At 38.0% G+C, this 20,109-nt stretch overlaps 1 protein-coding gene across 3 annotated transcripts in view; it reads right to left on the reverse strand.

Moving 5' to 3' along the window:
- Window positions 1–20,109, reverse strand: part of CUL1 (cullin 1) — a 52,247-nt gene that overhangs the window by 24,339 nt on the left and 7,799 nt on the right. For 2 of the 3 annotated variants that reach the window (XM_064419412.1, XM_064419418.1), the window contains exons 2-3: window positions 12,420–12,712; window positions 11–185 (exon numbers count right to left, since the gene is read on the reverse strand). In XM_064419412.1, the coding sequence (XP_064275482.1) occupies window positions 11–185; window positions 12,420–12,559 (315 nt within the window). In that variant the 5' untranslated portion in view covers window positions 12,560–12,712. Of the gene's footprint in view, window positions 1–10; window positions 186–12,419; window positions 12,713–14,827; window positions 15,021–20,109 lie in introns of all 3 variants that reach the window. The other variant, XM_064419428.1, reaches the window with a different exon arrangement.

Raw genomic sequence — 20,109 nt, forward strand, 5'->3', positions numbered from 1 at the left:
CCCATCTTACCTTAAGGAGATTAGTCAAGTAGTTCTTCAAAAATTCTTTTAGCCGTTTGTACAATTCCAAGCCAACAAACTGAGCACCTCCAGGTGTCTGGCCCTTTTTCGATTTAGAAGGAGGTACTCCAGCTCCCCGTGCTTGATTAGACTGGTGTACACTGGTACAGTAGTTATAAACATGACTGACAGGAAAGTTAAGGAATACATTTGCCACCATAAGACATTAAAAATACAATGAAAAACAATGCTAATTTCAATAAGCTATTATTTATACAACTGTGAATGACTTAAACATAACGCATTACAAGATGCACTAGCCCACATCAAATCAAATCACAGCTAAGAAAATTAAGTAATTTTCAGCAGAATTATCTGCAGCAAAATTGTGTCAGACTGAGCACTGCAAGTACTGACCCCAACATTAAATTTATTTGATGTTTACTTAACAAAACCATCATGAAAACAAAGCAGTGGAATTTGCAGATAAGATTATTTAAATGGAATTTATTTGACCTATTTTATTGGTTTTCTACAAATACATAAGCTTTAATTTGAACTGAAAGAAGTTTCAGTACTAGCCTCAAGCAACATTCAGTAGTTGAAAACACAAGAGAATACTTTATAAAAGATTTGGCCACTTAAGATTGGCACACAGGACGAACCTGGAAAGCAGTAATGGTGAGACACACACATTTAAATGCACACCATAAGATCAGATTCACTAACACCCAATTTTAGGCTACAAATTAGTCCCAAAATTTTAGTGTAAAATCATAGTCATAGAATTTTTTAGATCAGAAAAGACTTCTAAGATGAGTCCAACCATTAATATAGCACCACCAAGTCCACCACTAAACCATCTCCCTAACCACCCTAAGGGTCTTTTAAATACTTCCAGAGACATTGATTCCACCACCTACCTGGGCACAACATTCCAATGCAGGACAACACTTACAGCAAAGAAAGTTTTCCTAATATCCAACCTACATCTCCTCTGATGCAACTTAGGGCCATTTCCTCTTGTCCTGCTGCTTATTACATGGGAGAAGGGGATGACTCTCACCTTGCTACAGACTCCTCTCAGGTAGTTGTAGAGAGCAACGAGGTCACCCCTGAGCTGCCTTTTCTCCAGGCTAAACAGTCCTAGCTCCCTCAGCCTCTCCTCATCAGGCTTGTACTCCATGCCCTTCTCCAGCTCCCTTGCCCTTCTCTGGACACACTCCAGCCCCTCAAAGTCTTTCCTGTTGTGACAAGGCCAGAACTGGACACAGGATTTGAGGTGCTAATTATAGCAGGACCATCACTGCCCTGGTCCTGCTGGCCACACTATTGCTGATACAGGCCAGGATGCCATTGGCCTTCTTGGCCACCTGGGCACACACTGGCTCATGTTCAGACAGCTGTCAAACATTACCCCCAGGTCTTTTTCCATGGGGCAGCTTTCCAGCCACTCTTCCCCCAGCCTGCAGCACTGCCTGGGGTTGTTGTGGTTGAAGTGCAGGATCCAGCACTTGGCCTTGCTGAACTTCGTACCATGGGCCTCAGCTCACTTGTCCTGCTTCTTTGGACTCCTCTGCAGAGCCTACCCACACTCCAGCAGATCAGCACCCTCAGCCAACTTGGCGTCCTCTGCCAAATCACTGAGGTGCACTTGATCCCCTTGTCTCAGTCACTGCTCAACAGAACTGGCTCCAGCACTGAGCCCTTGGAAGAAGGCTTGTGACTGGCAGCCTGCTTGCTACCTTGCTGCATGTGTTCATACAAATGCACCTGCTTGGGCTGTTGATCCCACCACCTTTTTTTTGGCTATAAGCCCTAATTCCTATGTGACCAGGCAATTCTGTGGTTTGTAACACAGCGACCCTTTCTTCTTTGCCACCACATGGATCTCCATCGCCTGATATCTCCACTGAAATATCAGACTGAAGGACCTCACTAGCACACCATCCCTCAAACACTGGCATGCTCCCCTGGATTTATCCCTTCTCCTTTTCCAATCTCATTTAAAGCTCTCTCCAGAAGACCTCGTAACTCTAGCATCTGCAAAGACTTTTCCCTTTTTGAGACAGGTGTAGCATGTCTGTCACCAGCAGGCCTGATGTCATATAAACATAGCACTAATAATAATAAAAAAAAAAAATCTGCCACTGACACCAGGCTCAGAGCCAAGTATTGATCTGCCAGCTCTTCCTGTTTATTCTTTCATCATTCCTTGGAACTAGAAAGAGAAAGGTGTGAAAATTACTTCAGCTTCTGATCTCTTAACCAGTCATACCAAGTCCCTGAAGTCTCTTGATTACCTTTAGAGCTCTTGTTGCAACTTCACTGCTGTCTACCTGAAAAGTCTGAGAATTGCCCCAGGATAGGAAGTCTGCTCTTTACATCTTAAAGCTAGGTATCAAAGATGCAGCAGATGACCCTAGCAAGCAGCAGCAATATTTTTTCCTCTTATACTACTACAGCCTGGAAGACTTGCTGTAACTGTTAATGTAACATTTCAAGAACACATTCTGTTTTCGATCTAAAAATCTCAAATATTCAGAATTCTTCCAAAGTTGTAAGTGGAAGTCCCACTGTCCCAAACACTTCAAATAAGAAGGCATCCTTAAAGAAGCTGCATTCCACAAGCAAGAAAAATAAACTAGCTACGTATCACCTAAATTGAACTCGATGAAAACTCAGATCTGACAATAAAAATCACCATAATGACTCACACAATCAACAATCAGCCAAAAGGAATGAAGCTACTGAGCATTTACTCTTCTACTGAAAGTCCAGGGACAGACTTTTGAGTCACATCCTTGTTAGAAAACATTGTATTAACCAATCCAAATTAAAGTTTAATTTGACTTTGCATTTTCACAGAATCACTAGGTTGGAAGAGACCGTCACGATCATTGAGTCCAAGCCACGCCCTTACACCTCAACTAAACCATGACACCGAGTGCCACATCCAATTTTTTTTTAAACGCCTCCAGGAATGGTGACTCCACCACCTCCCCTGGAAGACCATTCCAGTACTGTATCCCTCAACACATGTGGACCCAGCTTTAACCACTAGACAGATTTCCTCCACAGCACACCATGAACTAGGAAATTAATATATTGCAGAGACTTGACTTATCTTTCCCTTCCAAAGTCCAGCACAATAAAATGGCAAGACATCAGCACAAATAATTACGTGGAGAATTATAAACCACAAATACATGATGCATTACAGTCATTATAATTTACAGTCATTATAAGATTTGCTCCTAAGTAGTAAAGCTCAAGAAGAAAATAGTCTCAAAATATTCAGTTAACTTCCTTGTAATTCATTTTATAAAACACTTCATAGACAAAACATATCCTTAAACTGAATTTAATGATCCTGCATGCCACCAGGAACAAGGCACAGGGTCTCCACATAAAACTGCATGGAAAGCCTACTCACAGTCTATATTTACATGCTTGTTTAGAAAGTCATTGCATTCTGTGCAAAGAAGTATTTGCCCAAGATTAACTCTTTTTGAAAATATACAGCCTACATTTATTTCTTATCTGTTACCTGATCCAAATGTCAAGTAAGTACATTTCCCATGATGTCAACCAATAACAAAGACTTCATTTGCACTGAATTGAAGCAACTGAACTTTTACTCAGCCTCTTATCTCTATTAGACACTAATTTCCCGGACATCAATGATTTCTTCCACCTCCTAGTCATTTGTTTGTTCAAATTCCCTGGCACTGTTGCTACTTTTACTATCTACAGTTTGATTTCAGAATTCTCTGTTAAAGTGTAGAACAAGACACAGCACAATCATTTTCCTCTAGATATGCAACTTACTTTCTTGCCACAAACAAGAAAAGCAGGTTTACCCAACAGGTTAATTTTAGAATAGCCAATATATAAATTTCTCTAAATTGTTTATGGAAAGACTCTCCGTCGAGATACTAGGAAAGGGCTGATTCATAAATATCCCTTGACAGTCTTGCCTCCTTCTTCCCCTCTCTTACCCCAAGTGACTTTGAGTAAGCCTGAAAATAGAACTGTCCAGGTGAAGCGTAATTCTTGCAGTTTTGAGAGTACTGCCTGACTAAAACAATCTATTAATCTCTACAAACAATCACAACCACCTTCAGAAAAATAAAAGGCCAAGATTAGAAGATGTAAGCCTTTTTCTTACCCCATACATTTTACTATTAAACCCAGGATTCATTGTAAAGTAAACACAGACTGAGACCTTTTGTCCATGCCTGACAGTAATTACCTCAGAGCTGCAAGAAAGTAATTCTAGTAATATTCACCTTTACCTTTAATTCTGGCTTGAGATTTGCTAGCCAAAGGGTCCAAGACAGCACTTTTGAAGTGCTCTAGTTTCACTGTTCCACACAAGTCAAACAGTAGTTTGCAAGTATAACACTTTGACATACTCTGCAGTAAGCATGCTCTCTCACACTTTGTTTACAACCTGTCCCCCCATCTGCTAGAGCCAGCAACTGACAGAAAGACTGACATATTCAAAACAAAATCAGACTTGCGCTGCTTACAACAAAGTGTATGACAGTCCATCTGAGAATCACAAGGGGAATGCTATGAAAAGAATTCCTAGTTACAGAAAGCAAAATAAATCCCTCAATGCATGGTATGCTGGAAGTTATATACATAAGCAAACAGCTACCAGGAAACATTTTTGGGGGTGTTTGCACAATTCTGTATAGCAATACAGAATTTGCATACCATAACAAGCAGAAAAGTTAATTCATCAACAGAAAAGTTTGAACCAGAGTGAAGCTGTACTGATCCCCAAGCTTCGGGCTGCTGAACTTCAGATTTGGCCCAGCAGACAAACCACCTACAAGAGGAAGAGATCAAGATCAATCTCATCTAACCTCTACACCTTCCCTACAGTGAAGGAGAAATTTAATTTACTTGTCTAAAATAAATTTGAAGCAGAAAACTGCAAGAAAGTTTATAAAATAATTCAAGATGAAAAGTCCTTTTTGGAACTTTGTTTTCCTCAAGAAGTCTTCAAAATAAAAAAATAGCCAAAGACAAATTAATTTTACCACCTCTGTCTCCAATATAATTTACACTACTTTTGACAGCCTTGGCTCCCTTTCTGAAGATAGTCAGCAGAAAAAAAAAATCCCATGCTGCCACACCCCAAGGGATTTATGGCCTTGTATAAGATCACTTCCACTGGAGGAAATGTTCCTAACACACAATCCAGCTGGAGAGCTTACTTGCCACCTATTTTCCAGTAGCATGGCAGTTGTCATGAGGCCTGGGGAAGTAACCAACACTACAACCAGGGTCCCTGGCCCCAGAGCAGATCTGAACTTCTGTGCCCTCACTGGGGAAGTGAAACAGGCTCTTTCAGCAGCACTGCATACATTTTCTGAGCAAGTATGCCAACAAAACACAAGCTTGAGCATGCCATGGTCAACTCTAATCTACCCTCTGCCCTCAAAAAGTACCAAAGTCCTCCATACAGAGTTTTTTCCTGTGGAAGCAACTGCAAACCAAAATTATATAAGAAAAACTATCAGTTGTGTAATTCAACACACAACAAGAAAGCATTCAGACTCTACAATGATGAGTAGAAATCATTCAGTTTTGCATAAGTCTTAATTTTTAGATGAAAACAGTTCTGCGGTCATAACTGATTCACCTTTCAACAGCACAGCCAGGTCTCCAGAGTTCTTTCATTTTGCTATGAAAAATTAACATAACTGGAAGAAGTCAGTGTGAGGAACAGGTATGTAAAATTAAAGGAACTGAAAGGGAAGCAGAATTAACAGAACACAGCAGAAAACTACAGCACAGAGATGCCCACAATAACTCAAGCCAAACAACTGTCCAATTACAATTTCTTTCATTACTTCTAGTCTCTTTATTATAAAGATCAGTTTTAGGCACAAATTTGCTATTTCACAGACCTTAAGCAGTAATTAACTTCAGGCTCAGTAGCTGGCCTGTAGGACTAAATTGAGATTAGTTCCACTTTTGTCACAAATCTGTATTTTTCTAGATTACACCAAAGGCATGCAAGAACATAATATAGAGAATTACTGCAAACACTGATAGGAAAATTTCTAGGGAAGGTTACAGAAGCTTTGTATTACTGTAGAATCACTTCTAATACAAACAACACAGCTTATTATATTTGCTAAAGAACATAGTTACATATTTTCTTCAAAATTAAAGCCATTGAAGTGATGCTGAAATCCAAATGCTGGGGTTGGATTACCCTAGACATAAGAGAAGATGTTAAGAGAAGTGGACATGCCTACATGACTTTAATGTTTTGTGAGTGAAACAGATGAAGGAATTTTGCATGAGTTTCTGAAATTATAAGTTTCTAAAAACCTAATTACTTTTCAGAACAAGCGCTTTGAACTTTAGCTTTGTGAGGAGCAGCAGTAAAACAAACACCTCAGAAACCTTCATTCTTTTCAGGAAGGTATCAGCAAGAGGTTTTATCTATGTTCTGCTCATCATCCAGTAAGTAAGGGTTAACCCCACAAAGCAATTCAGAGAAAGCAAACAAACAAAATTAAGAGCCTGTACCCAAACCCACACATTCACCCCTTGTAATTAAGTTTCAATTGATAAATGTATCAATTGTATAAAAATGTAAGTCTTTAGATTTGATACAACTGCTCCGCTAAAACACTCCATCTTAGACAAACCATTTTAGCTGGGGAAGGGCTGAGGCAAGAGATTGAGAAGCTATTACAGCATCAGCCATGCAGCTGCTATGAAAATCCAGGCATAACTCAGCTCAAACACGTTTCTACAAGTCTGAGATCAGAGACACTTTCAGCAAAAGCCATCTGAACACTAACAGATAACTTCTTGTTTCTCTCTCTACAACATAAACTCAAGTGTATCACAGAGAAGCACTGAGTTACAAGGAAAACAAAATTTCAAAGCTAAATGCATAAACAAAGTGTACACTCTTTATGCCAGGGAGTGTAAGAACCTCCATAACTGAGGCTGCTTTTAAATTTCTTTCTTTGCATTGACAGAGGTTGGTTCTGAACAGAATATTATTGGTTACTATAAAAAGCAAGTAGAACAGCAAGCAATCATTGTGGAAAAGTGCATAAAGAAAAGAAATGATTGCACAAATATAAACATATTCTGCCCTTCTTTCAAACTGAAGATGCAATCTTTGTAAATACACACAAATGCATACAATTATATGTACCTTTCCATACAAGAAAAGGTCTATTATGTATCCTTGAAACATGTCAACAAATACATTTACCTCTGCCTTCATGTTTCACACAAGCACTAACTGGAACTTGAGAAGTCCTATGAAATAGGATATTGCATACATGCAGGACTAATACTAGCAGACAGAAGAGGCTGCCTTGATGTATCCAAAGTGACCTTAAGCAATTTGACATTGAAGTGAAAAGGATGGTTTAGAGTGATAGAATCTTAAGAGAAAATGGAACAGTGTCTGAGCTGTAAATAAGTGCATGCCCTAACACCTCAGTATCTTTTCTGCATAGAAAGAGCATAATAATCTGTTCAGAAAGAAAAAAAACCAAGAACATACCATGCTGCCTGGTAACAACAGATTCATGTGATTAGAAAATCAAATATTTTCACAGTTTTAATATGCATCTGCTGATCTAAAATCCTACTAAAATACAGAAATTCAACAACGAAAAAAGACTGCAATAGAAGCAACTACAAAAGATCTTGGCAAAGTATGAAAGTATGCTAGGAAAAGGGTTTCATGGTTTTGCTTGGTCAAGATATAGTACTGGTGCTGAATCTACTCAGAGGGGAAAAAAAAGTTAAATATATTTAGACTTTCTATTTTATGAACGGACAGATTATCCTGAGTCATCGGGTATTTTTGAAGTGCAAGCATACTACACTTTATTTAATGCTCAACACAGTATTTTCCTGTATCACTTGCTTATATGTGAGGGAAAAAATTTCCCATTTTATAAAATAATTGCAAGAACCTTTTCTGATATACAATTACTTACATTTGATTCAATGGTTATTCAGTAGCCACCGCTTTGTTGAAGTAAGTGAACAAAACTGAATCACAATAATAAAGGATTTTTCATAAAATAATGAATTGTGACAGAACAGCATAGCCTTTCCCTATCCTTGACAAACTTCAAGCAATTATTTTGAAAATATTTACTAATGATGGCTAATAATGGAATAATGTACAAAACACATTTGTAAGATCCAACTTACTGGTATAAGACTTGAGCAAATTTTAAGTCATAATAAATTAATTCATTTTCTTCAAATTTCCACATAAGACCTATATGATAATGATACCAATCAACTACTCAAATATATTCTAGGAACCTGTTGAAATCAATAGTGTAATTTTTATGTATATAGCATTTGAAAGACCTTGTAAGCCAACCTGAACACTACAATTTCTATCTTAGTTAAACAAACACATCATACATTTCACAGTATTATAAACTCTTTTTATCAGTGACAACATTTTAAGATATCCTCATGCAGATATAAATCTCATTTGTTATAAATGAACAGCAACTGGACTCTTTAAATTAGTTTTTCTCAAATTTTCTTTAAATATTAAATTTGGTCAAAAAGATTAATCTGTTCTGTATGGGCATATATTAACTAGATTGTTTAAAAGAATCCCTAAAAATGCTTCTCAGGTTATGTTTTGTAAATCAGGGCAGTGAAAGCATGAATTTGTCAAAATTTTGGCATTTCAAAGAATGCACACATACAACAGAGAAGGACACTACTAATCTTTCCATTCACTAATGCTACCTGAAAATTGTTGATGTGTGCTTCTAAAAAAAAGTTAAGTATTTTAGCAAAGTTATTCAGCTCTTTGTCTAGGTCACTGTAGAAAATTACACTACTTTGATACAGTGCAGCAAAGTTTTCTGACATTTTAGTACTTGGCCTGAGAATCTTAAGATACATGAAAAAAGAACAGTAACAAACCCCTTTTATTCTCTCCACTGAGTTTCAATAGAAATGTCCAGCAAACCCCACTTCATCCTCTCGTACCATGAGGTTTGACGAAAATAAATTGCAGGCTCACCAAACAATTAGTTTGAAAACTGGACATCATTTTCTGCCAAAAGGAAAGAAAATAGCCCAGGATGTATGAAAACTTTATTACTGCCAAATGGAGTTAAGAAGAGGTGGCTATAAAGACAAGTGGCCTACAGCAGTATAAATAAGTTGAGTAAGAATAATTCTAGTAAACCAAGTAATATGTTTTCAACCAACAATTCAAACCAGAGATTTTTGGCTATACAAACGTACAGCTCTCTCTTGGACAGACTAATTGAAGTTTCCTCCAAACAGACTAAATGCCACCAGGAGATGTTCTGTATACATATACCCCTAAACACTGATTTTACAAACGAGTCCTGTGGATCACAGCCTCCAAACTAATAATCAGTAAATGGAAAACAGGGTGAATAGGCTCTTCCATCACAATATTAGTAGTACTGTTAGGTCTGTTCCTAGAAATCTAGTTAATTTTATTGCTTTTTCTCTTCTTGGAATAAAGTCAATGTTCGGCATGCAATTCTGAGCTAGCTGGTAATACTGGTTGTCAGATGATGTTAATTACTGTTATAGGAACAACTAGGCAATTCAATACTAAAAATTACATAATATCTGGGTAAGGAACAGAAAAATATCTACATTTCATTTTCAAGAATCTCACATGTGGGGGACAAAAATGAAATACCAAAACAACAAACCACATAAGAAGGAAATACACGATCATCTGATCTCACCAAAAAATGTACCTTGCAGTTAAAAGCACAAATAAATCCAAATTACAAGAAGTATGGATGAGGAACTTGGTAACCACCATTCAGAAACAAAATTTCTCATTCACCTCTTCAATAATCTCAGATCTAGAAAACTCCTGGAATAATCATCTTGTTTCTGCTCCCACTGAAATGAAGGGGGAAAAACCCACCTTAAGCACAGGCTCCAGCCTGTACTCAAGAGACTGAATTTACTGTTTCACAAAGAGAACCTCTGAACAAAGAAAACAAGTGCAGGTGTGACAGAGGTCTGAACTGCTTGAATTGCATAACTATTCCAATTCTTTTCCAGAGGGACTTGACCAAGACACAACAAAATCTTCTACATTTCCAATCAATTTTGATTGAAAAATTGATAGCAGATATATGACTGAAGGTAAGTTTGCTTATATGCACAGTTCTCCTCTTATAAATTAGAGGGATGAAATGAAATCCACTTCAGGAGCAATATCCTGACAAGAAAAAAAAAAGGGGGTGGATGGGGAAAGAGAGAAAGAGGACAAAAGAGGATGAGGAAAGACTAAACTGTCAATTGTCAAGACATTCTTGTCAGTACAGCTGATCTTCAGACCAATTACAGCTGCAACTGAAACTCATCTGCAGCTGTTCTGCTTTCCAAACTAAGCTGGTTGATAAGCAAAGCTTCCTGAAATAAAAACCTACCAGACTACAAGACTTGCTGTACACAAGAACTGGGCAAATATGTTACAGTTACTGCTTTGAAAGGGATGTAATCTTTTAAGCACAACTTTTGAACATGGGTACTTGGTATAGGATGCAAAATCCATTGCTATCTTCATAGGAGATTAAATACTCAGCCTAATCACTATCAAATATTCTGAGTTAGCGAACTATTTTAATAAAAAGTCCAAAAACTTGGACAAAAAGTCCAAGCTGACCACCAAAATTACCTAAATTAACTCACTCAAGAAATTAACAAAAACAATCCTTATTTTTGTACCAACAACTCCTCAAAGCGGAAACAAGGAGGAAATGAGTAACTAATAGCATATCCCTTTTACAGCTTCATTCTGAGCATCTTTGAGAACATCAGGAGAGGGAAAAAGCCAGTGTTTAACCATTACCACTATAATCAGTACTTAGTCTTCAGCTGCCCTGCTTAACAGACCTCATGAACAAGAATATATTAAAGGCACTCAGAAGAAAAAACCTCAGAGCTTCTACTGCATGTCAAATTTCTATCAGACATTCAACTTCTACAGACTTGTTTCACTGAGTCAAAACCAATGTTGAACCTAGTGCTGAAAGAAAACACTAATTTTAAATCTTAGGAAAAGTACTGACCCTAAACAAATGTTATTCCATCTTCCTGTTGCTATTAAAGAAGTATCCTAGAAACACTCAGCAGGCTGCTTGGGACTTCTCCCACCACAGCCTGGAGCACAGATTCTGCAGGCACAGATAGAAAAGATTACACATTGATGCTAAGATTATATGCACAGAAAAAGTTTTCTATCTCCTTAGAAAGTCCAGGGAACCACAGAATTGACTGGTTTATAGCCTTGAAGCTCTGTCTTTTCAAACAAATTAATACATACTAAAATTTTATATGCTGCAATTCCAAATCAGTGCCAACAACAGCTACAGATATTAGTTCAGAATAATGACTTCACTAAAAAACCCAACTCTAAATACTGATAGAGAAAAGCAGCAGAACTACTTAATGATACAAAATGTATTTAGTTATCATGTCTATCATATGTACAGCAAAGTGTGTAGACCATCACCTTTTTAAGCAGTGCTGACTTTACTGAGCAATACAAGGTTACAAGACTCAAGACAGAACAAAAGATGCAAAACAAAGGTCATTGAATCCATTTACATGGCACCTTATAGGTGAAATAAAAAAGAATTTCCTTTCTAAATGAAGTCCTAAAGTCAAACACCGAAGCCATAATACAAGAGACACAATTCTCCTACAAATTAGTTTTAAAAAATAGTTATACACTACCTGATAGAAACGAGTTTCCTATAATCTTCCAAACAGTACCTCAGTGCATTCAAACAAGGAGGCTAACCCCTTTCCAACATCTTATAACAGCACCCAGAATGTATTTTCCAGAGATGCTGGAAAATAACTCTCCAGTACAAGCTAGGAATTAAAGCAAAATCCACTGGAGATATTCTCACTCCAGCTGGAAAATTACACAAGTCAAGAGTAAAGTATTACATAGAGAATGACAATTGAAAAATTTCCAGGTAACTGGACATGATTATCAGTAAGACCTGAAGCATAATGCCAGAGACTAACAGAAAAAAAAAGAGGAGGAATTTCTGTTTTCTTCATGTGCACTGTGGACTCAAAATTCAACCTATTATAAAATCGCTTTAAACATGTGCTCTATTAAAGATAACAGTAATCAAACCTGAAATACAGAGGTAGCCTTAATAATTATGGAAGCCAGTTTTCCAGACAACAGAATGTTCCTGCTATTTGCCAGCAATATTAAATAGTAAAGGCCAATTTTCACAACAAAACCATGCATTCTTAAAAGCCATTAAGTGAAATAGTTATGGAGCAATTTTCTGTCTAAAAAACTATCTCTAATCTACCAGCAGTGAGAGCACCAGCTATCATAGGCACTAGGATACGTGTAGAGTTCCATGTATCTGGATTTCGCCATACTTTGTCTGGTGTAAACCTGTTGAATTCCAGCTCTTAGGTCATCCCATATCTGGTCAAGACCAATCTGTTTAAGTCCATGCGGGTTCTGACTCCTATTTGATGACATTTTGTATTTCCTGTAAAGTCTTCCAGTGCAGCAGCCTGAGCTCTTGTTATTCCTCCATCAGAATCACAAGTCAAGTAACATTCTAAACTCAGCTGCTGCAACTCAGCACGATATTCTTTACACACAAAAAGTGATGTTTCCCAGGAGGATAACCTGCAATAGGAAAAGAAAATATACATGTTACACAACAGTCTAAATTTATCCACACTAAAGATACAAAATTTATTATTTAATTGAAATATTGTTGTTTACACAGATGAGAAATCCATCTTAAGATGTGAAATACCAAAACCAAGGAACATAATTTAGCAATTCACCACAAAATGAGACAGTACCCAGAGCTATCCAAAGGCTGGAGGTACTTAGATCAGTGCAGGTGACAACAAAACTGTAATGCTAACAACAAAACATAACAGTAGAAAACTTTCCAAGCAGCAGACACTATTTACCAGCAAGTGTAAATAATTCCTTCCCATTCAACAGTAAAACTCCAAAACTTCTGATCAGCTCTGGGTTCTGTGGTAGCTCATTGTTTAATAAACATCCTTATGGATGTCAAAGATTAACCAGAAGATATTACAAATAACTTTTTCTTCAGTTATCAATAACTCTTCCAAACTTGTACTATTACAGGCAACCTGAAAGGCCAAGGCATTTTGGTAGCAGAGAATTTTTCTATCTGGCAAGCATATGCTTACATTAATTTCTTTGCTATGAAGAAGAACACCACTTTCTTCAATGTCATTTTACCAGCAAGAGAACATACAGTCAATAATGGGAAGAAAGAACTACTAATAGGAGTACACAGAATAAATATTGAATGAATTGTGAATGAAGCAATCAGAAAGTAAGAAAATACACTACTCCCATGAGTTTTAAGTGCACAAATTTTGGGACATAGTGAAAGCATGGCTACCAATTCAGCCTTGTGATATTATGGTGAAGGAACACATTCACCTGAAAGGTCCACTGAAAACATCAAGCAGAGAAGATTGATTTTTACACAAGTCCATAAAAATATGTTTGCAATTTTAACATGTCTTATCCTCCAAAGCAACAAAATTAAGAACCTATCAGAAAATGACACTGTAAAAAATTAGCCCACAAATAAGAGCGCTGTACTAAGTTAGGACCAACTTAATCTTACTGGAGTCTTTCCATTCATTTAGGGACCTTATCAGAAAGATGGAGAAAAACTTCTACTAGTAACTGTAGTTACAGGAAAAGGGTCAATGGTTTTAAATTAACAGAGGGTAGGTTCCGAGTGGATATAAGGAGGAAATTCTTTACTGTGAGGGTGGTGGTAAGACACTGGAACAGGTTGCCCAGAAAAGTTGCGGATGCCTGGTGCTGGCAGTGTTTAAGGCCATGCTGAAAGGAGCTTTGAGCAACCTGAACTAATTGAAAATGTCCCTGTCCAAGACTAGACTAGATGATCCTTTCCAGCCCAAACCACCCTGTCATTCGGCACCCTAGAGCTCACTGACTGGAATACTGAAACCACAGTGCAACTTTATGGCTTTCCATTCTTCTACAGACAATACAGCTTTATGATAAGTCTGTCATTCATCCAAGGCTCATATGAACCCTCCTGTAATTTCAAGAATAGTATAGGCTGAGACCAAATAAATCCTATTATTTGTTGTTGATCTCTGAGCAGCAGAAAATAAAATATATTCTTTCAGGACCTACAGTTAAGTTATAGGTACTTAGTCACAGCCACTTCTAGGATATTCCATGTTCCACTCCAGGTTTCACAGAGTTCTGAAAATTAAGTATTCTCTTATACCCTCCCCGACTGCCACTCAGTTATCTGAAGCTCTCTTCTGCCTTTTCTCCTGGACCCTAAAAAGACCAGCTGAGATAGAAACATTTTTTCATTCTTTTCAGTCAATGACTATCTTACTAAAGTAACAGAAATTACCATTCCTTACAGTCCTTTGCTTTCCCATCACCCATACACATGTAAATCTCCAGCTCTAAGTAAAAACATCAAGAAGTATTTTTCATTACGTGAGTCTCAGCAACAAGTATTGTCTCAATACAATCTGACATACAACTGATTACATAACTAATTTTCTTTTTTACAGGTGAAACAGTTACTCAGAAGATTAGGTGGAAAAGCAAGAATTCAACCAATGTACATCTCAGAAAACACACATCTAAAATTCAACCCTGCCATTTTTGTTTCTCTAATTACAGCAAGCTAGTTATTAAAGACACATGACAATCATGCATCACAATGAGGAAGTGCAATCTAGATCATACCTTGCTTGTATTTAACTTCTTTAATTTATGGAAACCGAACCTGCTGCAGTACTACTGATGATGGACTTTCAGGACTGAGCAACAAAAGCCAGGAAGAACAAAGGTTCACGAGTGGCCATTCACCTCCACTGTTGGAAATGCTCTGTGCAGCAGCTCGGCACGTGTTACACACCCACAGCTGTGGACTGTGATCCTAAGTCAGTATCGCAACAAAAGCAAGAAAATTAATTCCATGTCTACAATCTTGTGCGTGCAAGAAATAACTGGCTGTCACTTGCTTATTAATCTGCCAATAGCAAACAGCCTAGGGTTAGAGTGCATTTGTGTAAAACACATTTTGGTGTACCTAACACAAAATACTTAATTGCTCTATAAGAGCTACTAACAAAAGGCCAACCCCTTGCTAGCTAGCAGAAAGCATAACCAGCAGATGTTGCATTTCCCCCTCTGCGATGATAGAAATATTTACCTCTCCTCTCTAATTAAACATTTCCTACTTTTTATGTACCCTGGTGCATCTATGAATACTACCTATTCCCAGAATCTTTTCAACTCAAGGTGTTCCTCATTCACCCTTCCTTTCCCCTCATGTAAACGGCTGTTTTTAACTCAGGTTGTAGCTATTAAGAACACTATGAAAAAAACTTAATTTTGTTTTTTTTTCACATGCAGTCTACTATATAAAAATATTATTTATAAGTCATAATTCCACTGCAATTGACGCTACCTCACGATCCTTTGGCTGGCATTCAATTTGAATTTTGCAATTAAACACATGAATATAGAATGACAGTACCATTTTGCTAACTTCCTAGACTCAAAAAATTTACTTCTTCCAGTTAATTACTACTGAACATTAATCAGAAAATAGAGCAATAAATGAATAATTCTGTAAGTTACTATCAATTTCTTCCAGATTTATTCACATCCAGAAAAACAGAAAGGTAATTATTAGTATATTACTTTAACAAGAATAAAATTTCAATATGTAAGAATACTTTACTACAAAAGCATACTCATGAGAAGAATGATCAGTACTTAGTGGTTAAACTATAGTATTAAATTTATAGAAAGAGCAGAGGTTTTGTTACTTGGCACAGTTGTTATTATACACAAATATATGATATTCTACTTCACGTGAAAAGTGCTATTATTCTGATTCACACAGAAAAAACTCTTTACTCTGCAAACAATTCCCAAAGGTCAAATCAAGTCTGCAGCAGTTACACTGCATCTCTTCATCCAACATCCCAACTGCTAAAAAGAGGGAGAAGAGTTCCTAAGCCAGATTTCTCAGTGCCCAGACTGTGTGCAACTGCCTGAATTAAAACCTCACCATTAATTCATGAGCTTTAAACCAGTGAGCTCTCTCCCTTGCAAAGTGCTCTTGGCAGGACTATGCACGGGCTGGTCTTGAACTGACCATTGCTGCGTTTTCTTGCCCAAACAGATCAGACTTGCTGCTGACCTGCTTCAAGGATAAAATCAGCTGCCTGAGTTGCAACACCCACTCTGCAGCTTTGGATCAGAGAACCCAAACTTCATTATAGCTTCAGGAGCAGCTGTATTTGCATGAGAAATATCACCCTTGCAGTTTCCAGACAATATATGCACAATTTGATGCAGCAGGATGATAGTGGTCAATGCCTGCCAATCTTTCAACCCTGCACTCAAGTACTGCAATTAACACAGTCCAAACAAAAGGAAGTAACACTTCTGCCAAAACTTTAAAACAGCCTTCAAAGACTTGAAAGAAATGTTACTCCCTCTTTTTCATTACTTGGGGACACACACCACGATAGATAAACATCATATGCAAAGAAACACACTGTATTAGAAAATACTGGGCTTGTTTTTGTTGATAATCTAATAATAAAGAGTATGTTTAGATATCCCACCTCTCTGGAAAATGATGTGCATGTGGGAAGAGACCGCCAGGAAAATGTGAAAGTTAACCCAGCTTTTATCTAAAAAACGTAATAGGCCCCCACCAGATTTTCAGCATCCCAAGCCATCTGCTACAGCAAATACCTAATTTTTACATCCTAACACAATACAACTTTCAGCTTTACAGCTCCAAGGCCTGTGCATCACCTGTTGTTCTCCCATAACCCCTTATTTCTAAATTACATACTTCAAGATAGTTTACTCCAGTAATTACAGACAGAATTTGAACTTATCAGCTTCTTGCACGGTAAGAACTTAAAGGTTCAGAGCAAGGTTTCTCAGCTGACGCAAGAGCTCAGCACTGTTTTAAAGATGCCATAAAGAGGCACAACCTCTAGACTTATTTTATCTCTTGTCTAATTTCAAACGTGAGGAAAATATTCTTGTCATGTCTAATAGCCTGAGTTTAAGTGACCGGATTTAATCATACTAAACCCAAACCCATCTGGGAAGAGAAGCAAGTTTCACTAACAAGCTATGGTGGAACAAATGTCACTAAAAATAAGTTCAAAAACCTTCAGCATTATGAAGTTTCTGAAGTATCTTGACTTCAGCTCATATGTTAGCATTATGAGCTCTACACTGTAACATTGCTTAGCTGAGCCATGGTCCTGCATGCAACATTATATAGCACTCACATTTCTGTCCAGAATTATTTTAGGCCACTAAATATAAAGGCTATGAGCTAGGTAGACAATTTATGCACTTCACATGACACAATTCTTAAAGCAAGACTAGGAACAGGCATAATGTCCTTAGCACTTCACATGCTACAAATGTGTAATTAATAAACATCTGCAGAATCTGCCTATAGCAGACATTTTCACTGTGCCCCAGCAAAATGACACAACTATTGTAAAAAATGGTTATTCTAGAAATTGATACCAGAAGAGAAATACTAGAATTTTTTCTCCTTTTCCAATAAAGATATTTAAGAGACAAATGACAAAAATTACAAGGTTCAGTTCCTCTGTATTATTATAAAACACTGAGCTACCTGTAGTGTGAAAAGCTTTAGCTCATCTCATTTTCAAGGGAGTTAAATTCAGTTCATTATGAGAAAAGGCAGAGATGTATGCATGCATTCCTCCCTTCCAAAAGTTGTCTTTGGGTGGTAAAAAATTCTGTGCAGCATTTAAAAAAAATGCAGCAGCAAGCATGTGTAATTTGGCAGTAATTTAAGACCAAGTTGTGTAAATTTGGTGTAAATTCTGGGTGGTTAATACTGTACCTCCCTAACGATGACTTCATTTTGGGATCCAATGTTCTCTCCACACCCCCTCCTCTGTGTTTTACAGCTCTGATCAATGATATCTAAAGCACTGTAATTAATACACTCCTACATTACTTCATGTGCCAACCATACAGTTGCCAGCTGAACAAATAAAGCCTGGACATGTTCTTCACAGCTAGAAAGACTCTAAAATTCAATTTTACATTCAAATTTAAACACAATATATGTAAGTAACTTGAAATTGCAGTTTTCACACTTTTCTTATTTACTTAAATTATCCATTATTGTCTTCACTAAAAGCCTTTTAAACTCATGTGGTTTATCTGTATGCCTGAATACCAGTATTTTTCTAAAATATCAGTAGCTATTAATCAGAATAAAACCCAGAAACTTGGAGTGTGCCACTTTTTCTCTTTGCTTATTCTTTTACCAGCTCTTTAACAGTCTTTATTTCTTCCTTACAGCTCTACCTTTGTCTTCCTTGAACAAACAATTCCAGCAGCTTTTGACAGGTATCTCCCTACAATAATGCCACAGCTAATACAAAAAAAACCAAACCATACTCCAACACATACATGCTGCCTCATGAACAAAGGCTAGATCTAGACTCAACAAGGTTTGCTGTTGTATTCTACACAAGCAAACTCTCCTTTTTGCAACTCCAGCCAAAGTAAACTGGTCAATATTTAGAATCCCACAAACAATAAGTTTTATGGTTGTTTTACTGCATCAACATCAATGTGGAAAACAGTGCAAGGGACTACATCCTTAAGTACTACATAGGTACAACATTTCAAGTTTTGCTTGGCCATCTTCAGAGAGTTCACTTTGCTGTTGATGAAATGATCCTTAAGTAGAAAGTTTGTAGATTGTTCCTAAACTGAAATGTCCTTTCTAATACCCAAGGTCTTGCACATTCCTGTGTCAAAAACAGGACACAGACCCTATAGTATTTTTTAACTGAGCCTGCAGTTAATGTGCTTCATAGCTTCTTCAAACATTCAGCTTTTACACCTTGGAAAAAGGAATGCTGCAGATTAGGAAAAAACCAAAAAGAATCAAGTCAAGATATGGGTGCACTGAAGAGAAGGGAGAAAGTTTTACAGAAGTGTTGTGGGTTTGTGTGGCAGCTTTTGATAGTGGCAGGGGGGGGCTACAGGGGTGACTTCTGTAAGAATCTGGCTGCAGCTCCCCCCAAGTCCAAGAAAGACAATGCCAGCCAACTCCAGGATGGATCTACCAGTGGCCAAGGCTGTGCCAACCAGATATGGCAGTAACATCTCTGTGAGCACATATTAAAAAGGAAAATAAATTACTGCACAGATGTAATTGCACTCAGAGAAGAGAGGAATGAGACTATGTGAGAGAAACACTGCAGACACCAAGGTCAGTGGAGGACAAGGCACCAGAGTGGAGATTCCCCTGCAGCCTGTGAAGACCATGGTGAAACAACCATGCCTCTGCAGCCCACAGAGCACCACAGGGATGCAGATTCCCACTCACAGCCCACTAAAGTCCACAGGGGGGCAAATTTCCACCTGCAGCCCATGGAGGAGACCCATATCAGAGCAGGAGGATGCCTGAAAGGAGGCTGTGAGCCCACGGGAATCCCATGCTGGAGCAGGCTCCTGGGTGGCCCTGCAGACCCATGGGGAGAGGAGCCCATGCTGGAGCAGGTTTCCTGGCAGGACTTATGACTCTGTGGGGAACCCATGCTGGAGCAGGCTGTGCCTGAAGGACTGCACCCTGTGGAAAGAGAAGCACTTCAAAGCAGTCCATGAAGAGCTGTAGCCCATGGGAAGGACTGATGCAAGATAAGTTTATGGAGAACTGTCCCTCGTGGGAAGTTCCCATGTCAGAGCAGGGGAAGGACTCTTCTCCCTGAGCAGTGGTAGAAACAGCCTGTGATGAACTCACCATACCTCAGACCCTGTCTCCCTGTGCTGCTGGTGGGGAGGAGGTAGAGCCCAAGAAGGAGAGAGAGGTTGGGAGAAGGTGTTTTAAAAATTTGTTTTACTTTTCATTAACTTGCTCTGATTTTGATTAACAATAAATTCAATTAATTTGCCCAAGACCAGTCTGTTTTGCCCATGACAGTAAC

Source organism: Passer domesticus, chromosome 1, assembly GCF_036417665.1.
Source record: "Passer domesticus isolate bPasDom1 chromosome 1, bPasDom1.hap1, whole genome shotgun sequence".
Taxonomy (NCBI): Eukaryota; Metazoa; Chordata; class Aves; order Passeriformes; family Passeridae; genus Passer; species Passer domesticus.